This window comes from Eleutherodactylus coqui, chromosome 4, assembly GCF_035609145.1.
Source record: "Eleutherodactylus coqui strain aEleCoq1 chromosome 4, aEleCoq1.hap1, whole genome shotgun sequence".
NCBI lineage: Eukaryota > Metazoa > Chordata > Amphibia > Anura > Eleutherodactylidae > Eleutherodactylus > Eleutherodactylus coqui.
In genome coordinates, this window is record NC_089840.1 from 71,613,195 (window position 1) to 71,639,283 (window position 26,089).

A 26,089-nucleotide genomic window follows, 5' to 3' on the forward strand; every position below is an offset into this window, starting at 1 on the left:
TTTTCAGTTCTAGGAATAGAAGTCCCTACTAATCCATATTATGGAGAGACCCCGCTCCTCATTGATTACCCTTTGCTATCCTAATGATCAGAGCCCATTATATGTGTGATTGAACCATCACTATTGGACTGAGAGGCAAATGAGTGTATAAACCCAAGCCTTAGGCCTCGTTCAGACAAGCGCTGTGGGCGCGCATTAGAGGTGCTTCCATAGGAACCAATGGTTTCCTGTAGAAGCGTTCACATGAAAGAATGTTAGACTCGCTAAATTTGTGCACCTAACAAAGATAGGACATGCAACCTCAAGCTTGCATCTAAGCTCTGTGGTGCGCGCAAAGATAGGACCTGATCTATTGGTGCGTGCTTCCCATAGACTCCTATGGGAGCTGGAAAGCACGCACCTCGGATCGTTTGAACGGGCCAATTCAAGTAGCTGGGATTAACCCGTTCACGTGATCTTTGCACTTGGTTGTACTGCACGCCCACAGCGCTCGTGTGAACAAGCCCTTAAAGGGAGACTGTCAGCTTGAAAATCCAGTCCCTTCTGCAGGCATCATGTTATAGAGCAGGAGGAGCTGAGCAGACGGATATATAGTTTCATGGGGAAAGAGTCAGTATAACGTGTGCTTTATTCATTTATACCTCTGCACGTTCTGAGCTGAGCAGTCCAATGGACTGAGGCATTAGTGATTGACGGCTACCCCTTTATGCTTTAAAGAGCAATTGAACTTTAAAAACCAAAAACATTTCAAAAGTTTTGATGTCTGGGGGCCGAGATCTCCAATCATTGCAAAAATAAAGGGACTGTAGGACTTACCTGAGCGCTGGTCCTCTTAGACTGTCCTAGTTGTCTTGCCTGCTCCTGCAGTGGAAGTTGGATGTATAGACTTCTGTGGTCATCTGTGCGTTTGACTTCAAGAGCCAACAAGCAACAGTGACAGCTGAAGGGGCACGGTGCTCGGGTGAGTCCTGCAGACCCTTCATTTTAGTGATCAGTGGGGGATTTTAGCACCCGGACCCCAACATTGATTATAAAAAAAAAAAAATTGACATTTCAAAAGTTTTTGACTCTTGAGTTTACACTAAGGCTGTATCCGCACGGGTGATTTTGTAGCGATGCGACAATGCTACAACTCGCATGTATATAGAGCCCATGCTTTCCTATGGGTTCGTACACACCAGCGATGTTTTGTAGCCTGTGGCGTTGCGAGACTACAAAGTCGCAGCATGTTTCAAACAGCTGTGATTGGCTATGTTTTGTAGCCCATGTTTTCCTATGGAGCTGCCTTGTTTATCGCATGGCACGAACTTGTGACTTTCATGCGATTTTAACATTAGAAAGTCCTAGTAACTTATTCGCTACAAAATCGTGCGTTTTTTTTTTTTTTTTCTTCTTGAGAAAATCGCATATACCAGCGACGCTATGCTACTTTTAACCCTTTCCAATCCACTGTCTGGCGTCTAAAGACATTCTGATTAAAGGCTGTACAGGTCCAATGTTGGAAGACGTCCGGCAGGGTATTATTACTGTATATTACTGGCTGCTCTGTTGTCGGCGGCCTCTCTAGCATGTCCCATACCGCAGTACTGGCTCTAGCCAGCAGATGGCGCCATTGTATAATGGCAGAAAGAGAAGGCCTACTAGGAAACCCTGAATTGAAAATTGGATTGCAAAGGGTTAACAGGAAAAAAGCATCACAGATGCTACAAAATTGCATATACACAGCAGCAATTTCGAAGCTATTTTGTAGCAGCGATATCGGTGTCGTCTTGCATTAATCAACACTCATTTTATTATCTTTTACATGGCCTGAATGATTGCTGATATGATCGATTGTTACCCTTGACCAGCTGTAAATCTCACTGTTCACACAGGCAGATGTCCCGCCAATCAAGCCATTTTGAAAATCACCCAATTAGAATAAATATCTGCTGATTTGTCCCTTTACATGGCCCGATGGTGGGGGGGGGGGCTCCAGGCAAAAAAAAAAAACACTTTGGCACTTTTGCCTCCTAAACCTAAAAATTTAAGCTAAAAATTAGCAACTTTGTTATTCGTGTAATACAGCTGAACTCACTTGAGTGCCTTTGACTCCCAAATCTAAAATAATTTAGGAGCCGTTGGTAACCATTAGTCGGCAGCTGTAGCCCTGTTCATGTATTACAGCGCACAATGTTTCTGGTACATAAATACAGGTGCAGTAGGTGGTGCAGGACACTCCAGGCCAGCTACCTGCCATCTGGCCACATGCATACAGCTGTATTGGACAAGACTTCATTTTATTCTTTCAATAGCTGTGGCTTTATATAAGCTGACACTATACTATTCAAGATCCCTTGGCCTGTTTCATCTGTTATCAACCTTTCAAGACAACGGATGTACTTCTACAGTGCCATCTCTACACGAGTCTCGGATGAGGTGTATCACTATCGCATTCCCCATAGTTGTGTGTTCTTGTGTATTTTCATACATATAATCTGCTTTTGAAGTGATTACTAGAGCGCTGAAACAGAAGTTTCTTTACTTTCTTTGTGTCACTTGTTCTTTCTTATACATTGCATAGCTTTAGCAGCAAAACCGTAGACCTTGTACATATATATTCTTGAAGCCTGTCACTAAGGCGGCATTCCCACGAACGTATATCGGTTTTCACGCCGAGCCGATATACGTCGTCCTCATGTGCAGGGGGGGGAGAATGGAAGAGCCAGGAGCAGGGACTGAGCTCACGCCCCCTCTCTGCCTCCTCTCCGCCCCCCTGCACTATTTGCAATGGGGAAAGGTGGAACGGGGATGGGGCTAATTCGTGGAACTTAGCCCCACCCCCGGCCCACCTCTCCCCATTGCAAATAGTGGAGAGGAGGCAGAGAGAGGGCGGGAGCTCAGTTCCTGTTCCTGGCTCTTCCATCCTCTTTCTCCCCCCCCCCCCCCCCCCCCCCCCCCCCCCCGAGGACAACGTATATCGGCTCGGCGTGAAAACCGAGCCGATATACGTTCGTCTGAATGCAGCCTAAGAGACTGAACGATTCTCGTTTGAATGAGCCAACAATGTATTTACCTGTCCTAACAGGCTTCACGAATGTTGAACAGCAGCCCCATCACCCTCCCTCCAAATAAGCCGTCATTTCATGATTTCCTTAGTACTGCATAAGGGATATAACAAGGGTCAGGGCAGCGGGAATTGCAACAGGTGATTCCTGCGGGATTTCCTGAAATCATGACCTGCTGAATTTCTGTTCGCAGAGTTTTTTTTTTTTTTTTTAAATAATGAAAAGTATTTCTCTGTCATCTTTCCAAACACCTGCAGCGCGGGTGAGCGCAGACCTAAATGGGCCAGAGGACGTGTACGTTAAAGGGGGTTTCAAAGCAAAATACTATTGGTGACTTATCATGGGGATAGGCTATCAATAGTTAATCAGCGAGCAGCAGACTCTAGGCGATCAAGTGATCAGGCGTCTGCTGTTGGGATACACAGGGGTGGGAGCGGAAGCCACTGCTGACCTGTGTAGGGGCAGGCACATGAACTGTAGGCACAGCTGACTTTGATTTTAAAAAGATTCCAGCCTGCAATTACAAGCACCGGCCACTACTCAGGTCAGAGCAGCGGCTTTCGCTCTGACCCCTGTGTGTTCCCGGCACCCAATCATTTGGGGTCCTGGAGCAGAGGACCCCAATCAATAGTATTTTGCCAAGAAAACCTTTTTTAAGGCTATGGTCAGACTTAGCAATTTTTTTCTAATACATTTGCTCTGGATTGACTCGAGTGGTTTTTGTTTTATAATGGAGTGCCTTATGTTCAGTATTTAATTTGCTTTTATTTTATAAAACTATATATATTACACTTGTGTTAGTCTTTTGATTGAATGTACTGTCTGTCCTTACTCCCATTTTTTTTTTTTTTTTACTTTGGGTGACCTATTTTAAATGTAAGAAGACCTCACTATATACAGAACCCCAAATGTAACTGGTTCCCATTCGGCAGACGCAGGCTTCAGCTTGTAGATGAACTGTGAAAACCTGACAAACAATATTTCCATTAAACAGACATTTGCTTCAGACGCTCCTCTTTGCAGCCATATTTTCTGTCTCACATGCAGCGGTTAGCGATGGTTTTCCCCTCTTTGAGCTAAACCGCCGTGGTAAGAGGGTTGTGGTTTCAAGGTTTGAGGGTGGATTCCGACTAGGGCGGTTCCCCCCCACCCCCCTTATGCGATTGTGATAATCACGGCTGCATCACGGGACAAAACGCATCCACTCATTTCAATGGCTTCATTTTCACTATTAGGATTCTTGCCCGTTAATTGTACAGGCAAGAAGAGATAAGACTTGTCCCATCTTTCCCACACATAGTGACTACTCCGTGCGGGGAGATCTGGCAGCGCCGATCTTCCCTTTGTTCAGGCACAACCACACTCATCTAAATAAGCCCTAAGGGCGAGTTCAGAAATAGTGGGATTACTGCATGTGAACTGAAATTCTGCAGCAAGGTACAATATAATAACCTCCATCCGTCTTGCTGTAGGTTCTCACAGCGCCGCATGCTCATTGTTGTGGAATTCATTCATTGCAATGAAGACCTTTTTTAAGGGTCTTCTTACACCGCAATACATATTGGAACCAGCGGTGACGTAGCGGTGACTATATGCAACCAGCGGTGACGGAGCGGTGACTATATGGAACCAGCGGTGACGGAGCGGTGACTATATGCAACCAGCGGTGACGGAGCGGTGACTATATGGAACCAGCGGTGACTATATGCAACCAGCGGTGACGGAGCGGTGACTATATGGAACCAGCGGTGACGTAGCGGTGACTATATGCAACCAGCGGTGACGGAGCGGTGACTATATGGAACCAGCGGTGACGTAGCGGTGACTATATGCAACCAGCGGTGACGGAGCGGTGACTATATGGAACCAGCGGTGACGGAGAGCTTGCATATAGTTTGCTTGGCATGCATTTACACTGAATTGGGCAGTTTTGATCGTTCTTTTGAACATAACCGCCTCCAGTCACCCGTCTGCCACTGTTGCCTATTCAGTAAATTGCTACGACTGCTGTTTACACAAAAGCATTTGCAGCACATGAATGATTTTTAGGTCCGCAGGAAAGATCCAGTTATAATCCATTGATTTATTGTTCATTTGTTGGCTACATGTGCTTAAGCCGATCAATTATTGTGCAAATCACTTGGCCCAACGATGAGTTGCGCAATAATCGTGCTGTATATTCGCCATATTCACATATTCCAGGGGGACTTCAGACAGGTAGAGCTCGCACAGAAAAGGAAGCCCTTCATTTAAATGCATTCTCTCACACGAGTCGTTTTTCACTTGGTCCACTGGTATGTCCTACGAGTCTTAGGGCTCCGACACACTTCTGCTTTCTTGCTTTTTTTCAATGGGACTTTCTAATGTTAATGCATCGCACAAAAATCGCAAAGCACAAACTTGCGACGCATTTTTAACATTACAAAGTCCCATTAGCGCTACTTTTTTTAATGCGAATGTCAACAAAACGCAAGTGTGTGGGAGCCCACATATGTACTTTTTTTTCTTTTTACAACAAAGGCAAAAACAATGCATCAGTTTGCACTTTTGGCTGTACTCCCATGCTGCTCTTAGGTTATACATTAACCCTTTCCAATCCACTGTCTGACCTCTTCAGATATTCTGATTGAAGGCTGTACAGCTCCGATGTTGGAAGATGTGCGGCAGGGTATTCTTACTGTACATTACTGGCCGCTCTGTTGTCCCATACCGCACTACTGGCTCTATTGTAGAATAGCAGAAAGAGAAAACCGCCTAAGAAACCCCGAATCCAAAATTGGATTGCAAAGGGTTAAGGGCATTTTTCCAGCCCTATTTGTTGCTAAAAAAGTATCATTTGATTGTTTGCAGCTAATAGGACATGAAATGCTCTTTACACAATGGGGAATCTTTATTAATACCAGAATAGCGTATACAGTCTCTGCCAGGTTTTTTTCTATTGAACCTTATATCATTTTTCCCGATTATAGCACTTAGTCCAGTTATGGCATTTTCACCCCTAAACCTCAGCTAGTTTATTTTTACTACCTATGTGATATCTACTGCCCTCATCCAGGTGTTTGAAAACACTTTAGGGCGCGCTAAAGACCGTTGCACAAGTGTAACTATCCCCTGGATGTGGTGCTGCAGAATAGTGGTGGGCTTTCACTGTAATGCAGGCTATGAAATCCACAATGAAGTCTTGTACGGATTTCACTGTGAACCCCGGCTCGGGAAACTGAGTAAAAATGTCTATCTACTGACCTCCAATAGTGTTGGCGCAATACTGATACCCCCCCACCAATGTTTGCTAGGGTCAGCCGCTTAGAGATGCTGGCAGGTCATATCAGTTCCGGCCAGCGATACTCCCAGCACCGCACCCTCTCCGCTCTTAGGAGCAGTTTTGGCCTTTCAGCCCCCTACTATGAGGGTAGGCGCACAAATAGTAGATGTGTTCCACATCTAAATCCACACTTCATTACAGATTTCCGCTGCAGATTACACTCGCCGTATTGCAGGGAATAAAATAAAGGGTGAAAATCTGCCGCATGGCTGGAATGTGCTGTGGATTTCTTTTGGCGTGAGTGAATGGGGTTTGGTAACATTGTACTGTAATTCGGCTCTCTAACCCGCCGAGCAAACACAGGAAGCGAAGACGTTCAAGAATTACACGCTCAAGTATTTGAAAAACACATTTATTTAGTAAACCGTAAGAAAGATTAAGTGATTTTTCCCAAAATTAGTAAGTATTAAACTTTTTAACCAATTGGTTAAAAATTCTAGTGTACAATGAAAAACATAATTTACTACCTTTAATGTAAAGATTTTGGAATAAGAAATTCTAACTGGCTCGTGTTCTACAGACATCCCCAAACAGGCGCTCCGGCGCTAGCGGCGATGGATGGAGCTAATTGCAGTGGGCTCCATCACCTCTAGGCCAGTTTCAGATAAGCGTATTGTACACAACTGGAAGAGACATATGGATTTGCCTTGGCTTTCATCTTCTACTGGACAAACACTGATCCGTTGTTTGCTCAATAGAAAATACCGATAGAGGAAAACCTGTAAAAATACATTATGCTCAGTTTTTAAAAAGTGGCCATAAAAAAAACAAAACACACTTTTGTGAATACAGAGATTTACATTCGCTCCATTTTATGGTCCACCAAACACAGAACAAATCTGAAGCTACAATACGCTTACCTGAAACCCACCTTAGGCCGCTCTCACACACGCTGCTTTTCACCATGATTAGTGCAGCATCCTAAATGATATGGTACAAGGCTGCCATTAATTTCAAAGGGGCCTCGCAGACATGCGCTCGAACGGTGCGTTAGAACACACAGAAATCTATTTTCGCATGTTTACGCATGCTCACAATAATGGCGTCCTTTACAAAGCGCCGTCAAACGCTGTGACATGCATTAAAAACCGCTGCTCAAAATGCAGTAAAAAATGCCGTGATTTCGAGCAGCATTTTCTGAACGCATGTGTGAGAGTGGCCTGAGGCTGGAAGCACGGATGCAGGTCTTGGAGCCAAGTCACACGTGGATCCAAAAGGCATGGGAAATATGAAGGAAGGACTTCTACTTTCTCCTTTCTGCTCGACCACCTCTGGTTTTGGCTGAAAAACTACATCCAACCCTGAATGTGTGATTCCAGCCTCACACTGCCTGTTTAGACAGATGGACATCTTAAAGGAGCAGATGGAAAACGTCTTCACATGTCTGCAAATGCAAATATGGCTTACATCCCATATTGGTGATAAACATGGTTTAGATTCAGCAGTAAGGCCGGTTTCACATCCGCGTCAGAAGCTCCAGCCGGAGGTTCCATCACAGATCCGGCCCAAAAGACCGGAAGATATAGCGCTGCACACAATGCTTTTCCTTCTGGGTGGACCGCTTTACAGTCAATGTGGTCCGTCTGGAGCTGTTCGGGTCCATCCAGAGACGGGGGTGTTCGGCTGGGGGAAGTCCCTGAATGGCTCAAAGAAGCAGATTCCCGAGCGCAGATGTGAAACCACGCTTACTTCTAGGGTAAATGTGTTAGATTTGTGAAACATGACATATTTAAAACATTAGCTGTGTTGCTCAATAAAGGGATTTCTATATTTTTCGGACTGTAAGATGCACCCCGGGTTTAGACAACAGGAAACAATATTTCATACTAATTTAAATGTCTCTGGGGCTCTAACATAGCGAAGGGGCTCCAGTCATTACCTTTAGTGTTCTAGTATAGAAACAATGGCTAACAGAGAACGCTCCAAGTCCAGAACTAGTATGGACATACAATGTCCTGGAGGGAGGCCTTACAGGTGGGGACGCACATGGCACAGTAGCTTACCTAAAATATAAGGAACTCTTTCCCTTATAAACACTGGAGTTATAAGTTTGGACCATACCACTTTAAAGAGGTTGTCTGGTTACTGGACAACTCCTTTTCAATAGGACCCACTGGGGTAAAACAACAGATCTACTTACTTCTCAGAGGCCGCCACAATCCAGCACTGCAGCCCCAGAGATTCCTGTGACAGCACTCACATACACCATGATGCCAGGAGTTCAAGAACGTGACAGATGATGGGAGTCTACAGCGGTCACATGACGCCCCGTAACATCATCTGTCACAACAAACCCGAAGACCCACAGCAGACTACAGTGCTGGATCCCGGCACCTACAGAGAGCCAAGTATCACTTACATAGTATGTAAGGCCGAATGAAGACAATGTCCATCTAGTTCAGCCTGTTTATCTTCCTATGTTGTTGATCCAGAGGAAGGCAAAAACCCCAAGAGGCAGGAGCCAATTAGCCCATTTGGGGGGGGGGGGGGGGCTAATTGGCTCCCACTTGGTTCATTATTTTATCCTATGTGTTGTCCAATAACTGGCATAACTTCATATAAGGACTCAAACTGCATCCCCTTCTGTGTACCATCTATTGTAATCTTCTCTGGTCTTCGACCCATATTAGCCTAAGAAATAAGAATATAGGCATGTGACTACACAGTCATTACTTATTATCAAAGTTGGCTTTAAGGGTTATCTCCATCCTTCACCTGATGTCCTACTGCAAGATGACTTTGGCACAGGAAGAAAACCCTCAAGAAGTGAAACAGAAAACATTGGGGCAGATTTATGAATCCAATTGTGCCACAATTCTACCTCCTTGCAAGGTGCGCCAACTCTCTAAGGCCGCCCTCACACAGGTATTGCCACGCTTTACTTTGTTTTTGGCCGCAGCAATGCTACGGCTGACACCGTTTTCTAGCACTCATCATTGATGAGGAGTGCTAAATGCCCAAAAATAGAACAGCCACCACTAAAAAGCGCTGCGAGCCGTTGTCTGAGTGGTCCCATTGAAAAAAATGGAAGCGTCTTACCGTGATTAGCGCGGTAAAAAGTGTGTGCGCGGGGGGCCTTATAGCGCCTGACAACTATGATAAGTTTGACACATCTATCTGCATCGTCTATTTTCAGGGGCCATTCACCCGGGCGTATGCGAGTTGCACTCGAGAGTCTCAGGTACAACTCTTATCAGGCCGCATATACACATGTCTATGTGCTGACTGATACCCGTGGGCAGCGGCCATTGCATGTCCCCCATTTCTGGTCCATGGTACAGACCTGGATAGGACATGCTGTGTTGGTCCGTGTGAAAAAAATGCCTCTATATAATCTAGGTTATATTGGCTAGAACGCCGGTGTGAATAAGGCTTTGCACTGTCTAAATATTAGACAGAATTAGTAAATATGCCAGAAAAACTCCCGTTCTATTAGCTGCATTTTTACTAAAGGTTTTTTCCTTTTTGAAAAAAAAAATCATTTTTTTTTTATAGTGCATAATTGTACCTGCTGACATAAATCTCACAGCCTTGGGCAGTAAGGGTCTCATTAATACAGATAATTGGTCCTAAAATCTGAAAAACAGAAATTGCACAAAAATCAAAAGATGAAGAAAAAAAAAATATATAAAATCACCTAGTAATCGGTATTTCTATTCTATAACCCCTCTCCATACACTCTACAGTTAGCTTGCATTAGGACGTCTTCTCTTCTAGAATCAGGTGGTCTCCCATGGTTTACTTTCTCTTCCGCTTTTCTTCTTTATTATATTGAGGACTAAACAACATGGTGAGCAGGAGGAGCAGAGGAATCGCCAAGTATGGCGCATATACGAAGACCAGATTGAGACGCTCCTCCTGGGTGGGAGAATCCACTTGGCTGGTTTTTGGGAAGGTACCATAAAGAAGATGGGCAAGAATGGCCAAGACTGTAGTGGCTACATGAGAGGAATAAACAATGGCAGGAGTTCTGATCCAGCGACATCCTCCTAATATGGAGAGAGCAGAGAGATAGAGAATGAGTCCTTACCGATAACCAAGCCTTATCAGTCCACAGATATTACTACTGAAGGCCACAGTTCAGTAAGAGGAGCAGAAATAAGGAGATCGCCTAAGCAGCCCAAAGGAACGCAGAGACCGTTCCAAGCATTGGAAAGTATGCAAGCCTGCTGCCTGTACTGTGATGGGGTCCAGCTCTGCCGCGGCCTTCCTGAGGAGAGGTCCTTAGGTTGGCATGCTTAAAGCCCCATAAACTAGGTTACATAACATGCAGATTTCACACTTCCTACAGTGAAGATCTGCAAAAGAAACCAACATTCTGCAGATATAAAGATCTGCACCACCAATTTGTGCAGAAAAATAAGTGAAGCACATTATTCCGCGGCGCTGCGCGGTGACACGGATTCTCGGGGTACATCTGCAGGGCTCACTGCGGAAGTATTGCATGACGGACGGCTTCCATTGACTGCAATGGAAGCCGTCTGCATGATTTTCCGCACAGCACATGCTGTGATTCTCCCCCCGCAAGCAGAAAATCGCAGTTGACTTCCTCTCATGGGGAGAATCGTTTACCACAGCAAGTCTATGAACAGACATTGCTGCAGAATTCGCGGTGGGTGTCTGAATGTGAATTCCTCAGCGATAATCCATCCGTGGGTATTCAACCCAAGGTGCAGATGCAATCCACTATGTCAGCGACACTGCAGGAAGCCTAGATTTAAAGGGGTTGTCCCGCGGCAGCAAGTGGGTCTATACACTTCTGCATGGCCATAATAATGCACTTTGTAATGTACATTGTGCATTAATTATGAGCCATACAGAAGTTATAAAAAGTTTTATACTTACCTGCTCCGTTGCTGGCGTCCTCGTTCCCATGGAGCCGACTAATTTTCGCCCTCCGATGGCCAAATTAGCCGCGCTTGCGCAGTCCGGGTCTTCTGCAGTCTTCTATGGGGCCGCTGGTGTAGAATGCCGACTCCGTGTAGCTCCGCCCCGTCACGTGCCGATTCCAGCCAATCAGGAGGCTGGAATCGGCAATGGACCGCACAGAAGCCCTGCGGTCCATGAAGACAGAGGATCCCGGCGGCCATCTTCAGCAGGTGAGTATGAAGACGCCGGACCGCCGGGATTCAGGTAAGCGCTGTGCGGGTGGTTTTTTTAACCCCTGCATCGGGGTTGTCTCGCGCCGAACGGGGGGGGGGGTTTAAAAAAAAAAAAAACCCGTTTCGGCGCGGGACATCTCCTTTAATGCTCCACCACTCAACATCTTCTCTATTACGGAGGCGGTGTGATGATGTCATCACGTCACCTGCGTCATTCCACACAATCCTAGCCAGAAGATGGAGGTTACCGCAGAGAGACGTTTATTACATTATTTATTGCTGAGGGCACAGTGGTGCTTTACTAAGTGTTTATGGGGCAGACTGGGGCCTGGGCATGACTCAGGAGCCCCACTGTGACTATGTAAACCTGATGCCAGCCCGTACAAACAGGATCACCACCACTTGACAGCAGGCCTTGGAGAACCCAGTGATTTTTCAGCAATTTTAGATAAACCGCCTGTGTGATAATTAGCAAAAGGGCCATTATAGAAGAACAAACTTCTAAAAAGTTATTGACCCTTTATATACTTAGAAACGCAATGATAAAACTTAGGAAACCCTGTGAAAGGGGTGTACAGGATTAGACAAACATGGCTGCTTTCTGTACCCAGGCTATGCCCATTCACTTAAATAAGGCTGAACCGCAATACCAGGCACAACCCGTGGACAGGTGTGGCGCTATTTCTGAGAGTCAGCAGCCATGTTCCGATGACATCACCGATGGAGTAAATGAATGCTACCAACCTTTAAAGAAAGCGTATGCCGCTACGGGGAAGAACGGAAGCTGGAGAATGGCTTCACAGTATATAAAGCTCTTGAACCAGGGTGGGGGGTCCATCATCAGGTGGTCTTTAAAGGTGATGCAGTACCATTTCATCAGATCAAGCAGCTGAAGGACAGAAAGGGAACAGCAAGTGTTAATAAAGACAGATCTAAGAGTACTGAAGGAGGTGATTTACAACTTGCAGCCAGCGGTGGCCGGCAGCAGGGCGAGGGATGCATTGGGACAGTTTTGGCATGTCAAAAAAAAAAGTTTAAAACTTTGGCGGCCTTTTTTTTTAGTTTTCATGTCACTTTTCTGAAGGTGGGTGTGGCCTGCTGTGGCTGGACAGATTTTTACTATAGCTTATGCCAGAAACTCACAAATTCTGGCACAAAGTTATGCAAGTTCACGGCTGGCGCAGGTTTTATTTTATGGCCCTTGGACTGGCGAAAAACATGTCAAATATATTAAGAGGCGCGTCTTCCTCCAGCGCACTTTATAAACGAGGGCCGTAGGGCCCCAACCGCCGCCGGTCATAGCAGGAAGAGCTTCGCAGATCTCAGTCAGGCCGCACATGTAACAAAATTGCGCGAGTTTCTCGCGATGCAACAGCATATATGTGAAGCCCATGATTTCCTTCACATTAGTGATGTTGTATAGGCTGCTACATTGCGAGAAAGAAAATCGCAGCATGTTTTGTAGTCCATGTTTCCCTATGGAGCCTTCCTCTCTGTTGCATTGCATTAACCATTTCCAATCCACTGTCTGACATCTTCCAACATTCGGATTGAAGGCTGTACAGCTCCGATATCAGAAGACGTCCGACAGGGTATTCTTACTGTATATTACTGGCCGCTCTGCTGTCGGGGGCCTCTCTGGCATGTCCCATACCGCAGTACTGGCTCTAGCCAGCAGATGGCACCATTGTATAATGGCAGAAAAGGAATGCCCCCTAGGAAACCCTGAATCCAAAATTGGATTGCCAAGGGTTAAACGCAGTTTTCGTGCTGGTGTGATGCAATTTTTACAGTAGGAAATCCTACTGTTTGTCCCTAAAATAACCCCTGGCTACATTTAAAAAAAACAAACAAAAAAAACAAAACACAATCCATCACCTAACATGCGCTGTCCGGCTCCGCCGCACGTCTCCTCTGCAGCACCAGGAGAACTGCTCGTAGTGTTCACTTGATCAGGGGTTCAAATAACCCCGCCTCCAGGAATAGCTGGCTACTATTGGTTCATTGAGCGCTGCAGTGATTGGTTCTTGAGCACCGTGGCTCAGCCAATCAGAGCCAACGCTTCCTGTGCCAAAACAGGAGTTCAAAAAAAAAAAATTTAAATCTGTGCTGCGCACGCCCGACGCCAGGCCGCGCTGACCATCCGCTGTACAGATGAGAACAGGAGTAAGCAGGTACGTGCAGCCGCCATTGCTGACAGGGCCGGATGATGCATGCAGGAGCCCTTAGTGAACAATGTTTATACGGTGTGGCCTCATGTCCGCGGCACACACGGATTTCTGTAGCGAAAGACCAGCAAGTCTGTGTGGTAATGATTTGTAAATGCTTGCCGGCGATCGCAGAGCCAATATTTTCCCCATGTACTGCGGATCGTCCACGCGGAAAAATAAAAAAAATCTCAAGCCCAATAGGACTGCCTTCCCCTTCTTTCTGCTTGGTCTCCAAGCAACCAGAGAGGTATCCGCCTACAAATCTGCACTGCGTCCGCAACTGAATTATATCACATTATTGCGCTCCCCTGCGGACGCCATGCTCCCGAGGACGACTCCCCACACGCTGTCATTAATGACATTACCACCAGGGGGCTCTCACATCACCTGCAATCATAAGTGAAGCGGCTGCCCGGCCACCAATCAGAGTGCAGTTTCCATTTCCCAAGAGCCAATGAGAGCTGGCATCTGGTTGCTATGGGAAACTGCCTCCCTTTTCTCTCTCGCACAGTGATGAGTGTACGGTATATAAGGGCGCCCTCTGGCGGTGGCTGATTATATCACAGTCTACGGGCGGTGACTGATTTAACAGTCTCCTCGCTGCTGCTCCAGCTGTGTATACTAACCTCCTGCGGGTACCAGCGGGCGGGGAGCACGGCCTGCAGATCCACCAGGATGGTGATAGGAATGTGGGAGAAGAAGTAGAAGAAGAACAGCCACTCCAACAGCCGGGTGACGGCCGCCATGACGGGAGCAGAGTGGCTGCAGAAACACCCGCCAGCGCTCACCTCACAAAGCGACCCGCCCTCATCTTACAGTCAGCCAATCACAGCACCGCGTCATATCACGTGACCGCCGGGGTAACCGTGATAGTTCTGTGTGAGTAGCGAAGGGAAACCTGTGGAGCAGGTTTATGAAACTAACTGAATAAAGCATCCAATCAAAGAGCAGCTTTCATTTTGTAAGAGCTCTAAGGAGAAATGAATGCGGCGACGTGATTGGCTGTTATGGGCAATAGAGACAAGTTGCAGCATTCAGTACAGACGTTCTGAGTGCCGCCAGTACTGTATAAATCTGTCTATAGCAGTGTTCCCAACCGGCAGAGCACCCTATACACTGAGCCACCGCCTCCCAACCTGCAGAGCACCCCATACACAGAGCACGGCCCAACCCAACCAGCAGAGCACCCCATACACAGAGCACGCCCCAACCCAACCCGCAGAGCACCCTATACACAGAGCACGCCCCAACCCAACCCGCAGAGCACCCCATACACAGAGCACGCCCCCAACCTGCAGAGCACCCCATACACTGAGCCACCGCCTCCCAACCTGCAGAGCGCCCCATACACTGAGCCACCGCCTCCCAACCTGCAGAGCGCCCCATACACTGAGCCACCGCCTCCCAACCTGCAGAGCGTCCCATACACTGAGCCACCGCCTCCCAACCTGCAGAGCGCCCCATACACTGAGCCACCGCCTCCCAACCTGCAGAGCGCCCCATACACTGAGCCACCGCCTCCCAACCTGCAGAGCGCCCCATACACTAAGCCACCGCCTCCCAACCTGCGGAGCGCCCCATACACTGAGCCACCGCCTCCCAACCTGCAGAGCGCCCCATACACTGAGCCACCGCCTCCCAACCTGCAGAGCGCCCCATACACTGAGCCACCGCCTCCCAACCTGCAGAGCGCCCCATACAGTGAGCCACCGCCTCCCAACCTGCAGAGCGCCCCATACACTGAGCCACCGCCTCCCAACCTGTAGAGCGCCCCATACACTGAGCCACAGCCTCCCAACCTGCAGAGCGCCCTATACACTGAGCCACCGCCTCCCAACCTGCAGAGCGCCCCATACACTGAGCCACCGCCTCCAAACCTGCAGAGCGCCCCATGCACTGAGCCACCGCCTCCCAACCTGTAGAGCGCCCCATACACTGAGCCACAGCCTCCCAACCTGCAGAGCGCCCCATACACTGAGCCACCGCCTCCCAACCTGCAGAGCGCCCCATACACTGAGCCACCGCCTCCAAACCTGCAGAGCGCCCCATGCACTGAGCCACCGCCTCCCAACCTGCAGAGCGCCCCATACACTGAGCCACCGCCTCCGAACCTGCAGAGCGCCCCATACACTGAGCCACCGCATTTTAACCTGCAGAGCGCCCCATACACTGAGCCACCGCCTCCGAACCTGCAGAGCGCCCCATGCACTGAGCCACCGCCTCCCAACCTGCAGAGCGCCCCATACACTGAGCCACCGCATTTTAACCTGCAGAGCGCCCCTTACAAAAAACATGCCCCAACCCAACCTGCAGAGCACCCTATACACTGAGCCACCGCCTCCCAACCTGCAGAGCGCCCTTACAAAAAAACACGCCCCAACCCAACCTGCAGAGCACCCCATACACAGAGCATGCCCCATCCCAACCTACAGAGCACGCCAACCTGCAGAGCACCCTCATACGTAGGGCACGCCAAATCCCAACCTGCAGAGCGCCCCATACATAGAGCGCGTCCCATCCCGACCTGCAGAGCGCCCCATACGTAGAGCGCGCCCCATCCCGACCTGCAGAGCGCCCCATCCCGCAGAGCGTCCCATACACAGAGCGCGCCCCATACACAGAGCGCGCCCCATCCCGCAGAGCGTCCCATACACAGAGCGCGCCCCATACACAGAGCGCGCCCCATCCCGCAGAGCGTCCCATACACAGAGCGCGCCCCATCCCGCAGAGCGTCCCATACACAAAGCGCACCCCATCCCGCAGAGCGTCCCATACACAGAGCGCACCCCATCCCGCAGAGCGTCCCATACACAGAGCGCGCCCCATGCCGCAGAGCGTCCCATACACAGAGCGCGCCCCATACCGCAGAGCGTCCCATACACAGAGCGCCCCATACACAGAGCGCGCCCCATCCCGACCTGCAGAGCGCCCCATACACAGAGCGCGCCCCCTACCAACCGGCAGAGCGCCCCATACACAGAGCGCGCCCCTTCCCGACCTGCAGAACGCCCCATACACAGAGCGCGCCCCCTCCCGACCTGCAGAGCGCCCCATACACAGAGCGCGCCCCATCCCGACCTGCAGAGCGCACCCCATACACAGAGCGCACCCCAAAGAGAGCGCGCCCCATACACAGAGCGCGCCCCATACCGACCTGCAGAGCACCCTATACACAGAGCATGCCCCATCCCGACCTGCAGAGCACCTCATACACAGAGCACGCCCCATCCGTATAGCACACCCTAACCCAACCTGCAGAGCACACCATACGTAGAGCATGTCACGTCACGTCACGTCCTCTCCCATCTCAACCTGCAGAGCACCCCATACGTAGCGCTCGTCACGTCCTGTCCCATCCCAACCTGCAGAGCACCCCATACGTAGCGCACGTCACGTCCTGTCCCATCCCAACCTGCAGAGCGCCCCATACACTGAGCCACCGCCTCCCAACCTGCAGAGCGCCCCATACACTGAGCCACCGCCTCCCAACCTGCAGAGCGCCCTATACACTGAGCCACCGCCTCCCAACCTGTAGAGTGCCCCATACACTGAGCCACAGCCTCCCAACCTGCAGAGCGCCCTATACACTGAGCCACCGCCTCCCAACCTGCAGAGCGCCCCATACACTGAGCCACCGCCTCCAAACCTGCAGAGCGCCCCATGCACTGAGCCACCGCCTCCCAACCTGTAGAGCGCCCCATACACTGAGCCACAGCCTCCCAACCTGCAGAGCGCCCTATACACTGAGCCACCGCCTCCCAACCTGCAGAGCGCCCCATACACTGAGCCACCGCCTCCAAACCTGCAGAGCGCCCCATGCACTGAGCCACCGCCTCCCAACCTGCAGAGCGCCCCATACACTGAGCCACCGCCTCCGAACCTGCAGAGCGCCCCATACACTGAGCCACCGCATTTTAACCTGCAGAGCGCCCCATACACTGAGCCACCGCCTCCGAACCTGCAGAGCGCCCCATGCACTGAGCCACCGCCTCCCAACCTGCAGAGCGCCCCATACACTGAGCCACCGCATTTTAACCTGCAGAGCGCCCCTTACAAAAAACATGCCCCAACCCAACCTGCAGAGCACCCTATACACTGAGCCACCGCCTCCCAACCTGCAGAGCGCCCTTACAAAAAAACACGCCCCAACCCAACCTGCAGAGCACCCCATACACAGAGCACGCCCCATCCCAACCTACAGAGCACGCCAACCTGCAGAGCACCCTCATACGTAGGGCACGCCAAATCCCAACCTGCAGAGCGCCCCATACATAGAGCGCGTCCCATCCCGACCTGCAGAGCGCCCCATACGTAGAGCGCGCCCCATCCCGACCTGCAGAGCGCCCCATCCCGCAGAGCGTCCCATACACAGAGCGCGCCCCATACACAGAGCGCGCCCCATCCCGCAGAGCGTCCCATACACAGAGCGCGCCCCATCCCGCAGAGCGTCCCATACACAAAGCGCACCCCATCCCGCAGAGCGTCCCATACACAGAGCGCACCCCATCCCGCAGAGCGTCCCATACACAGAGCGCGCCCCATGCCGCAGAGCGTCCCATACACAGAGCGCGCCCCATCCCGACCTGCAGAGCGCCCCATACACAGAGCGCGCCCCCTCCCAACCGGCAGAGCGCCCCATACACAGAGCGCGCCCCCTCCCGACCTGCAGAACGCCCCATACACAGAGCGCGCCCCCTCCCGACCTGCAGAGCGCCCCATACACAGAGCGCGCCCCCTCCCGACCTGCAGAGCGCACCCCATACACAGAGCGCACCCCATACAGAGCGCGCCCCATACCGACCTGCAGAGCACCCTATACACAGAGCATGCCCCATCCCGACCTGCAGAGCACCTCATACACAGAGCACGCCCCATCCGTATAGCACACCCTAACCCAACCTGCAGAGCACACCATACGTAGAGCATGTCACGTCACGTCACGTCCTCTCCCATCTCAACCTGCAGAGCACCCCATACGTAGCGCTCGTCACGTCCTGTCCCATCCCAACCTGCAGAGCACCCCATACGTAGCGCACGTCACGTCCTGTCCCATCCCAACCTGCAGAGCACCCCATACGTAGAGCACAACCCATCCCAACCTGTGAAAATCGCCTGCATATAAGAGCTGCATTTTCTCGCTATAGCAGTGACAATATAACTGGAGCAACCAGTGTCAGGCAGCTGCTGCCAAGGCAAATAGGAGCAAGGGATGCAATAATAGAAGTATAGGGGCACATGATGAGAACATTGTTTTTCCTCTTTACAAGTCACTGGTCAGACCACACATGGAATATTGTGGTCAGTTTTGGACACCGGTACTCAAGAAGGACACATCAGAGCTGGAGCGGGTACGAAGGCAGGCAACTCCGTAAATACACATGCAACCGCGTAGTTTCTTCAATTTTCACACAATCACATAGATTTTAATTGCAGATCTTGGTCTGATCTGGACCAAAGTAGGACATGCTGCAAAGTGCTTATAAAACCAGGTCGGAATAACCCAATGCAAATCAACATTAATGTTGTAACGTTTACCTTGATTTCAAAGTGAAATGATCCTGACGGGTAACATCAGCACAGATCGCAGACCCTAAAGAAAAAACGAATATCTACAAGGTGATCGATATGAATTAGTATACAATTATCAGAAAGTGATTCAGTGCAGAAGTTCTCACATCAGTGAGGTTTACAGGCAGCTTTGGCATTGATCCGGTACAGATAGAAAGACCTCCCTCACATTGGCGTTCAGCAAAGCGCCGCTTTTTCAATGGCGGTGCTTTTCTGCGATCTACCTTCGTCTGGCCGACGCCAGCTTTTAGCACTCCCCATCCTTGATGAGGTGCGCTAAACGTTGAAAGATAGAACAGACTCTGCTCGAAAATTGTGGCACTGAAACGATTGAGTGCATGTCTGAGAGGCACTGTTGAAAAAATAGGAGCATTATACCGCGGTGCTGAAAAAGCGCCTATGTGAGGGAGGCGTTAGGCCACCTGCAGACGTCTGGGTCGGATCCCACTGCGAAAACTCTCGCAGCGGGATCCGACCCGTGCCACTTCAGGGACCAGTGCCGGTCTCACCTGCTCCTGCGGCTCTGTGATGTGCTGTGCAGAGCACAGCCGGCCCGGCACTACTGACATTTCTGTACCGGCCTCTGCGAGACCCACACAGAAATAGAGCATGCCGCGATTTGTTTTCCGCGTGTGATTTCACGCAGACAAATCGCGGCCGTCTGCCTAGGATTGCGTTTTCTAATGCAATTCCACAGCAGTGGCCCAGGGGCAGAAATTCTGTGGGAAATCCCGCTGCGGAATTTTCGCCCGTGTGCAGGCCTTACTCCGTTTGCTTCAGTTTTCCATAGACAGAAGTGTTTAAAAAAAAAAAAAAAAAAAACATCTGCTTTGGTTCCTTTTTTTCTCAAACTGGATACAAAGGCGCAGCAGTCTGTACTTTTACTACAGTTTTAAAAAACAGAACGGGAAAGAAAAATTGACAAACGCAATGAAAATGAAGGTCTTCAGTTGCAACACGTCTATGGGCGCAAAAACGGAAGCTGCTCCCCCAACGGAACATCAAGATGGAAACAAAACCCGCTATGTGAAGACAGCCCAGCGCTGCATGTAGAGACCCTGTACAGTCGCACATGTATTCGGCTATGTGTTCATATCTGCGTTATGAATCTCCATTCAGAGGTTACATCGCAGATCCGGCACAAAACGTGGGAAGAAAAAGCCCTCGTTTGTCTTTTACTGTATATTTATGTATTCACGAGCGTCTGTAAAACTGCAGAAACTGTCAGCATGCAATCATGTCAAAGTCTGACCGTTATCGATTCCACCAATATAGGAGATTAGGTTGTCAACACTCTGGCTAAAGTTCATGGTCGATGACTGGACTTTGGCTCCGCAATACCCGTCTGTCCTGCAGTTGGTAATAGGAGACTTTCCAGAATATTCATGAAAACTGATGAATTAGTAAAAGTTGGACCGAACTCTTGAAATAATTCTCTTATAAACGGAGGTAACAAGTGATATTTATTCCCCCTGCTGTTAGAGGCTTGGCTGACAGGGATGTAAATGTTGAAGCAGGAACATAATGTTTATTTACACAGGATACAGAATGATACAATGTCACTTCTACTCCCACGTCAAATCTGCAACAAAGCTGCTGTGCTTGAATGTGGCCTGAATATGTAGTATTGATGACCTATCCTCACAATAGGGGACCAATAGTTGATCAGCTGATCTCAGCCCCCACATTCACTGCAGTGGGTCAGAGGTTGGCAGCTCCATTCACACTGGGGAAGGGCCAATAGAAAGTAGAACTGCCATTGATTTCATTGGGAGCAGTCTTTTATTACACTATTGTGAATGTGGGAACTGAGATCAACCGATCGCCGGGAGAACTTCATTAAATATCTATGACCTATCCTGAGGATACTATTTGCAAAGCATTTCTTTTTTTAATATGCATTGTTAGAAGTCTAAATATCCTTTAGAAGGTGTTGCACGGGCGTGGGGATATGCGGCCTCTTGGTAGGTAGTCAGGTTGGAGAGCCAACTGTCTGACATCCAGCAAGAATCTTGCTGGACAATTCCTATTCTAATCAATGAGATGCATTACTTGTTGGGCAGTTCTACATGGTCGATGCCATTGTGGACAGGAGAGCATGCCTGGACAATGGTTTTATACTACGTACATTAGCATCACCACCACTAAATGTACAGTCCCTAAATCCACACTTGGGTTGATTTAATTGAGGTATATGCCTCATAATGTGACAGTACTGTGTTCTATACCAAATCCCAAGAAACAAGCTACATACTCAAGGAAACGGTGCTGCTAAAAGTTTGAAGTCATTTGGAATGCAATATATGCAAATATGGTAAAAAATGCGATTAAAAGATTAATGGATAATTCCCATCTTGTCATGTGTTTGCACTTACAGCAGCACAATGACCTCTGGCAAGCAAATGGTACCTACTTCTAATAACAGGAGGCCCAGAGGAGGAGGGCATCTTAAACATTGTTTCCAAGTTTTTGGGGGGTTTCCTTTCCCGATGTACACAGATTCTTCATCTGCCTCTTACCAGAGCCTCAGCGTTTGCATGTACAGCACCATTACCACGGAGAGGGATCATTAAAATTTTTAATAGCATGTCCAAAAACATTCGAGAAAACATTTTACCCATTACCATACATGCAGTCATTTCAGAAAAGAATAAACCTGGTACATGACATAGATGGGATTAAAGGCACCCTGCCCTAATACTTGGCTGCACAGCCTTTAGCAATGATGAGCCTCCATACATTTGTGCAGCCATCTAGGAGCTTCATGGACGTTTCTGCTGGTGGTTCCTTTCAGTTATTCTCTCAGGCTCCTGAACGCTTGCAGGTTTCCTTTCCCAATCGCAGATTTCAGCACTTTAATTTTCAATAGGACTGAGATTAGGACTCGCTGCTGGACAGTTTAAAAACACTTTTTTCCCCCTTCTTAACCTGTTTAGGACCAGGCACTGTAAATTTACAGCGCCTGGTCCCAGGCTTAAATCCCAGCCGTATGTAAAATTACAGCAGGGATTTAGGCCTCCTGCTCTGTAATCAGAGGAGGCAGGACGGGTTCTCAGCTGTTAGTGCTTAAAAGAGCTTGAGAAACCACGTCTACTCTAGTAGAAGCTAATATAGCTGCTATGTCCGTCGCACAATCCACGTACTTGTGACTCGCACAGCTTGGATCACTAGAGGAGATATTGAAGTGTATTCTACTGCTTAAAAAGGCTACAGCTTTCCTGGCAGATGCTTCAGCGGAATCAGTGCGCTTTTCCGCCAGAAATGTGGTGCTTGAGAATTCCGCCAGGCGGGCAATATGGCTTAGAGCCTGGACAGGGGGACATGGTCTTTAAGAACAAACTATGTTCTATCCCTTTTCAACACAGAAAATGTTAGGACAGGGCTCCTCCTGGCAGGGTCATATACTCCAATGGATAATTAGTAAACTTATTAGATAGAATCTGGACTCACCCGGTGTATAGCGGAGCCCCTATTAGAGAGCTCCACTATCCCCTCCATGTCCAAGTACGCCTTATATCAATCCTCTATCTGTAATGCCTCTTAGGAGAGCTGCCGAGCTTCTGTGTCCCACTGCAAAGTGGGACCCACTGGATCAACAACGTACAGATACCAAAAAATAAAAATAGCCTGGGCTACTGGGAGGAAAAATTCCAAGGGAAGGTGGTTACCATGGATAAATATATCCTCCTTTATTAAGTGCAACGTGTTTCGTCGCTAAAAGGAGGTAAAAACAAAATCCTCACTTTTTTTCGTACATTTTGATATATAATTTCTATAGTTTTGGATTACAGGGCGCATGTGGCGCCAGTTTTGGTTGGCATCGGCGGTGGGTCATTTTCTTTATGTACATATTTTTAATTTTATTCTGTAAACTTTTTTTTTTACCATCCACGACCCCCGTGATGTCATATAAGACTTCTGGGGATCATTCACATTGTATTTCTTTTTTTGAAATTCTATTTATTCATACTTTTCCATAGGAGCCCCAGTTACAGGGGAAAACATCCCCCTGTAGTGTCAATAGTCACTAACAGAGCTGATCAGGGTCTGCTAGGACTCTGTAGCTCTGCTGTGATGGGGACACCCAGCGGTCACGTCATCGCCGGGTGGCATTGTGAAAGTAATACTTTCACTCTTTAGTACATACTGCTCATTGAGCGCTATGTAGCATAGTAAGGAGAAGGCAGAAACTTAAAAACCGCTTCTACCTTCTCCGCGTTCTCAGCTGTAACGAACTGAGGACCCAATCTACTCATGCTTCATTACAGGAGCAGATGCTTTAATTCTGTGCTGTACTTCTGCTATCAGACATAATTAAATCCTAGGACCAATCCCCAAATATTTACCTCGCTTAGTCCTTAAAGGGGTTGTCTTGCGAAAGCAAGTGGGGTTATGCACTTCTGTATGGCCATATTAATGCACTTTGTAATATACAGTATATGCGATTTGTAGCACTGTAACATCGTGAGGAAATTGCGCAAATTTTGTCTCCTGTGTGAAACTAGCGTAACGGGCTAAACAATCCAATTGTTGTTCAATGAGACACACAGAAAAACTGGTCTATTCGTTGAAAGACAGGGGATTGCCTGTGTACACCAAGTGATACCAAGTGTACACCAGGGACTATTTTTCTAGGTGAGCTGAAACAAAGCAAATAGTGAACGAATTCTCGCTCGTCACCCTGGTCGGTGTTTACATGAAACCGTTGCTTACATTTGCTCTATGAAGTGACTACTCAGAGGATAGTTGTCCAATGTAAAGCCATCCTTTTAGTCTCATTTTGTGCTTTGTGCCATTATTCCTGTTCTAATATTGTTTTCAATTTTGTATCCTTTTGTCCTACAAAGATTTCATTTTGTTTCTGTTGTGCTTTTCTGCATCAAACATATGAGTGTATGTATGTATATATCCATCCATCTACCTGCAAGCAGTTTTACTAGGACACTAGAGATGAGTGAGCGTACTCGCTAAGGCAAACTACTCGAGCGAGTAGTGCCTTATGCGAGTACCTGCCCGCTCGTCTCTAAAGATTCAGCTGCCGACGGGGGAGAGCGCTGAGTTGCGGGAGTGAGCAGGGGGAAGAGAGAGATCCCCCCCCCCCCCTGTTCCTCCCCGCTCTCCCCCTCCGGCACCCGAATCTTTTGAGACGAGCGGTCAGGTACTCGCATGAGGCACTACTCGCTCGAGTAGTTTGCCTTAGCGAGTACACTCGCTCATCTCTACTAGGCACCTTATTTCAGGAGACATTTTACATAGTGTGTTTCATATTCAGGGGCCAATCATGTTGACTACAGCTGTACAGACTAAAATATTGCCCTGTGCCCAGCCATAGTATCATTGTCTTTATGAGGATTACCCATTCAGTCGTTGCCGACTCTGGGTCACTCTATGCATCAACTCTCGCCATTTTCGTCTATCAAGTACAGCCTATTTTAACTGGCAAGTAGTCATGCCAGTGTCTGCCATAGCCTTTATGGTGATCAGAAAATGACAGTATGAATGGAGTGTGAATGTATGCCAAAGAAATAAGACACTGAAAAATAGAAAATTCAGATTTTATTTTGTGATGTTCAGTTCTGTGCAAGCCTTTTAGGCAGGTGTGGAAAATGCTGCAAGGTAAGAATGCCTTCATTAGTATTAATTTTTGACAATTAGCAAAATGCAAAGTGAATGAAGAGAGAAATCTAAAATCAAATCATATTTGGTGCGATTACCCTTCGCCTTCAAAACAGCATCGGTTCTTCCAGGTACATTTGCATAAAGTCAGGGGTTTTGTAGGATTATAGTTCGTTGTATGATTAACCAGTTATACAAAACAGGTGATTATGATCATTGTTTCTATATGTAGGTTGAAACAGTCACTAAGTGAAACAATCAGCTGCGTAGGAGGCTTAGAACAGGGTGAGGAACAACCAAACTCTGCTATAAAGGTGAGGTTGTGGAAAACAGTTACATGTAACAGGCTGTATACCATGGTAAGAAATTGGCCCTAGAGCACATTTGGACATAGAAGTTATGTTGCGTTTTTTTGTGGCAAGGTGATGTACTTTGCCAAATTGCAGCAAGACCAATATTTTGGGGGTGGTTTTGGCAAGAAACCACAACATATGCTACATTGGAATACACCCTCAGGCCTCATTATGATGGCAGTATTCCAGTCAGTATTTAGCATCAGTATTTGTAAGTCAAAAACACAGAAGCAGAACAAATCTTTCTATGACAGTTTGTCAATGTAGGTTCGACCTCTGGTTTTGGTTTAGGGTTAAGTCATGATTTGGTTGGCAATAAAATCGGACCGATATTTGCTAAATCGGATCACCCTATTTCGTTTTTTTTTAGCAAAAATCATAAAAAAAATATCAGCTTTCTACTCGGAGCAGGAAGGACAGGTGTGTTGGCTTGGTGGTGCACCACTTGCTAGAGTTCTAGGTTTGACATGGGCCTTGATAGGGATTTGAGCCTGAGACTTCACTGCTGTAGGAAAGCAGTGCTGACCACTAGGCTGCCACTACCACCACAACCTCCAATGTTATTCAAGGAACATTTTGGAGGCCAAATTAAGAGAGTCCAACTTCTACTCCCATTGTTTTTAATGGAAGTCAGAACAGGAGCCTCAACTCACTTTTTTTTTTAATCGAATATGTCACTCCTGATTTCAATAATCACTAATCAGAAAGAATACTGCTGAATGATGGAGGCGTTAGGCTTGAATCAGAGGCAAAAATTCCACAGGGGTAGTTCCCGCAGAATTTCCGCCCGTGCTTGCCTGCATAGGATTGCATTTCAAAACGCAATCCTAGGCAGACGCACGTGATTTGTCCGCGAGTTTCGCGGAGGCCC

At 48.2% G+C, this 26,089-nt stretch overlaps 1 protein-coding gene across 1 annotated transcript; it reads right to left on the reverse strand.

Moving 5' to 3' along the window:
* Positions 1-6,705: 6,705 nt before the first annotated feature.
* Positions 6,706-14,494, reverse strand: TMEM97 (transmembrane protein 97). Its single transcript, XM_066599639.1, has 3 exons — positions 14,308-14,494; positions 12,216-12,360; positions 6,706-10,358 (listed from the first exon to the last, which is right to left on the reverse strand). Exons 1-3 carry the CDS (start codon positions 14,425-14,427, stop codon positions 10,108-10,110), a joined length of 516 nt encoding a protein of 171 aa, XP_066455736.1. The 5' UTR covers positions 14,428-14,494; the 3' UTR covers positions 6,706-10,107.
* Positions 14,495-26,089: the final 11,595 nt, after the last annotated feature.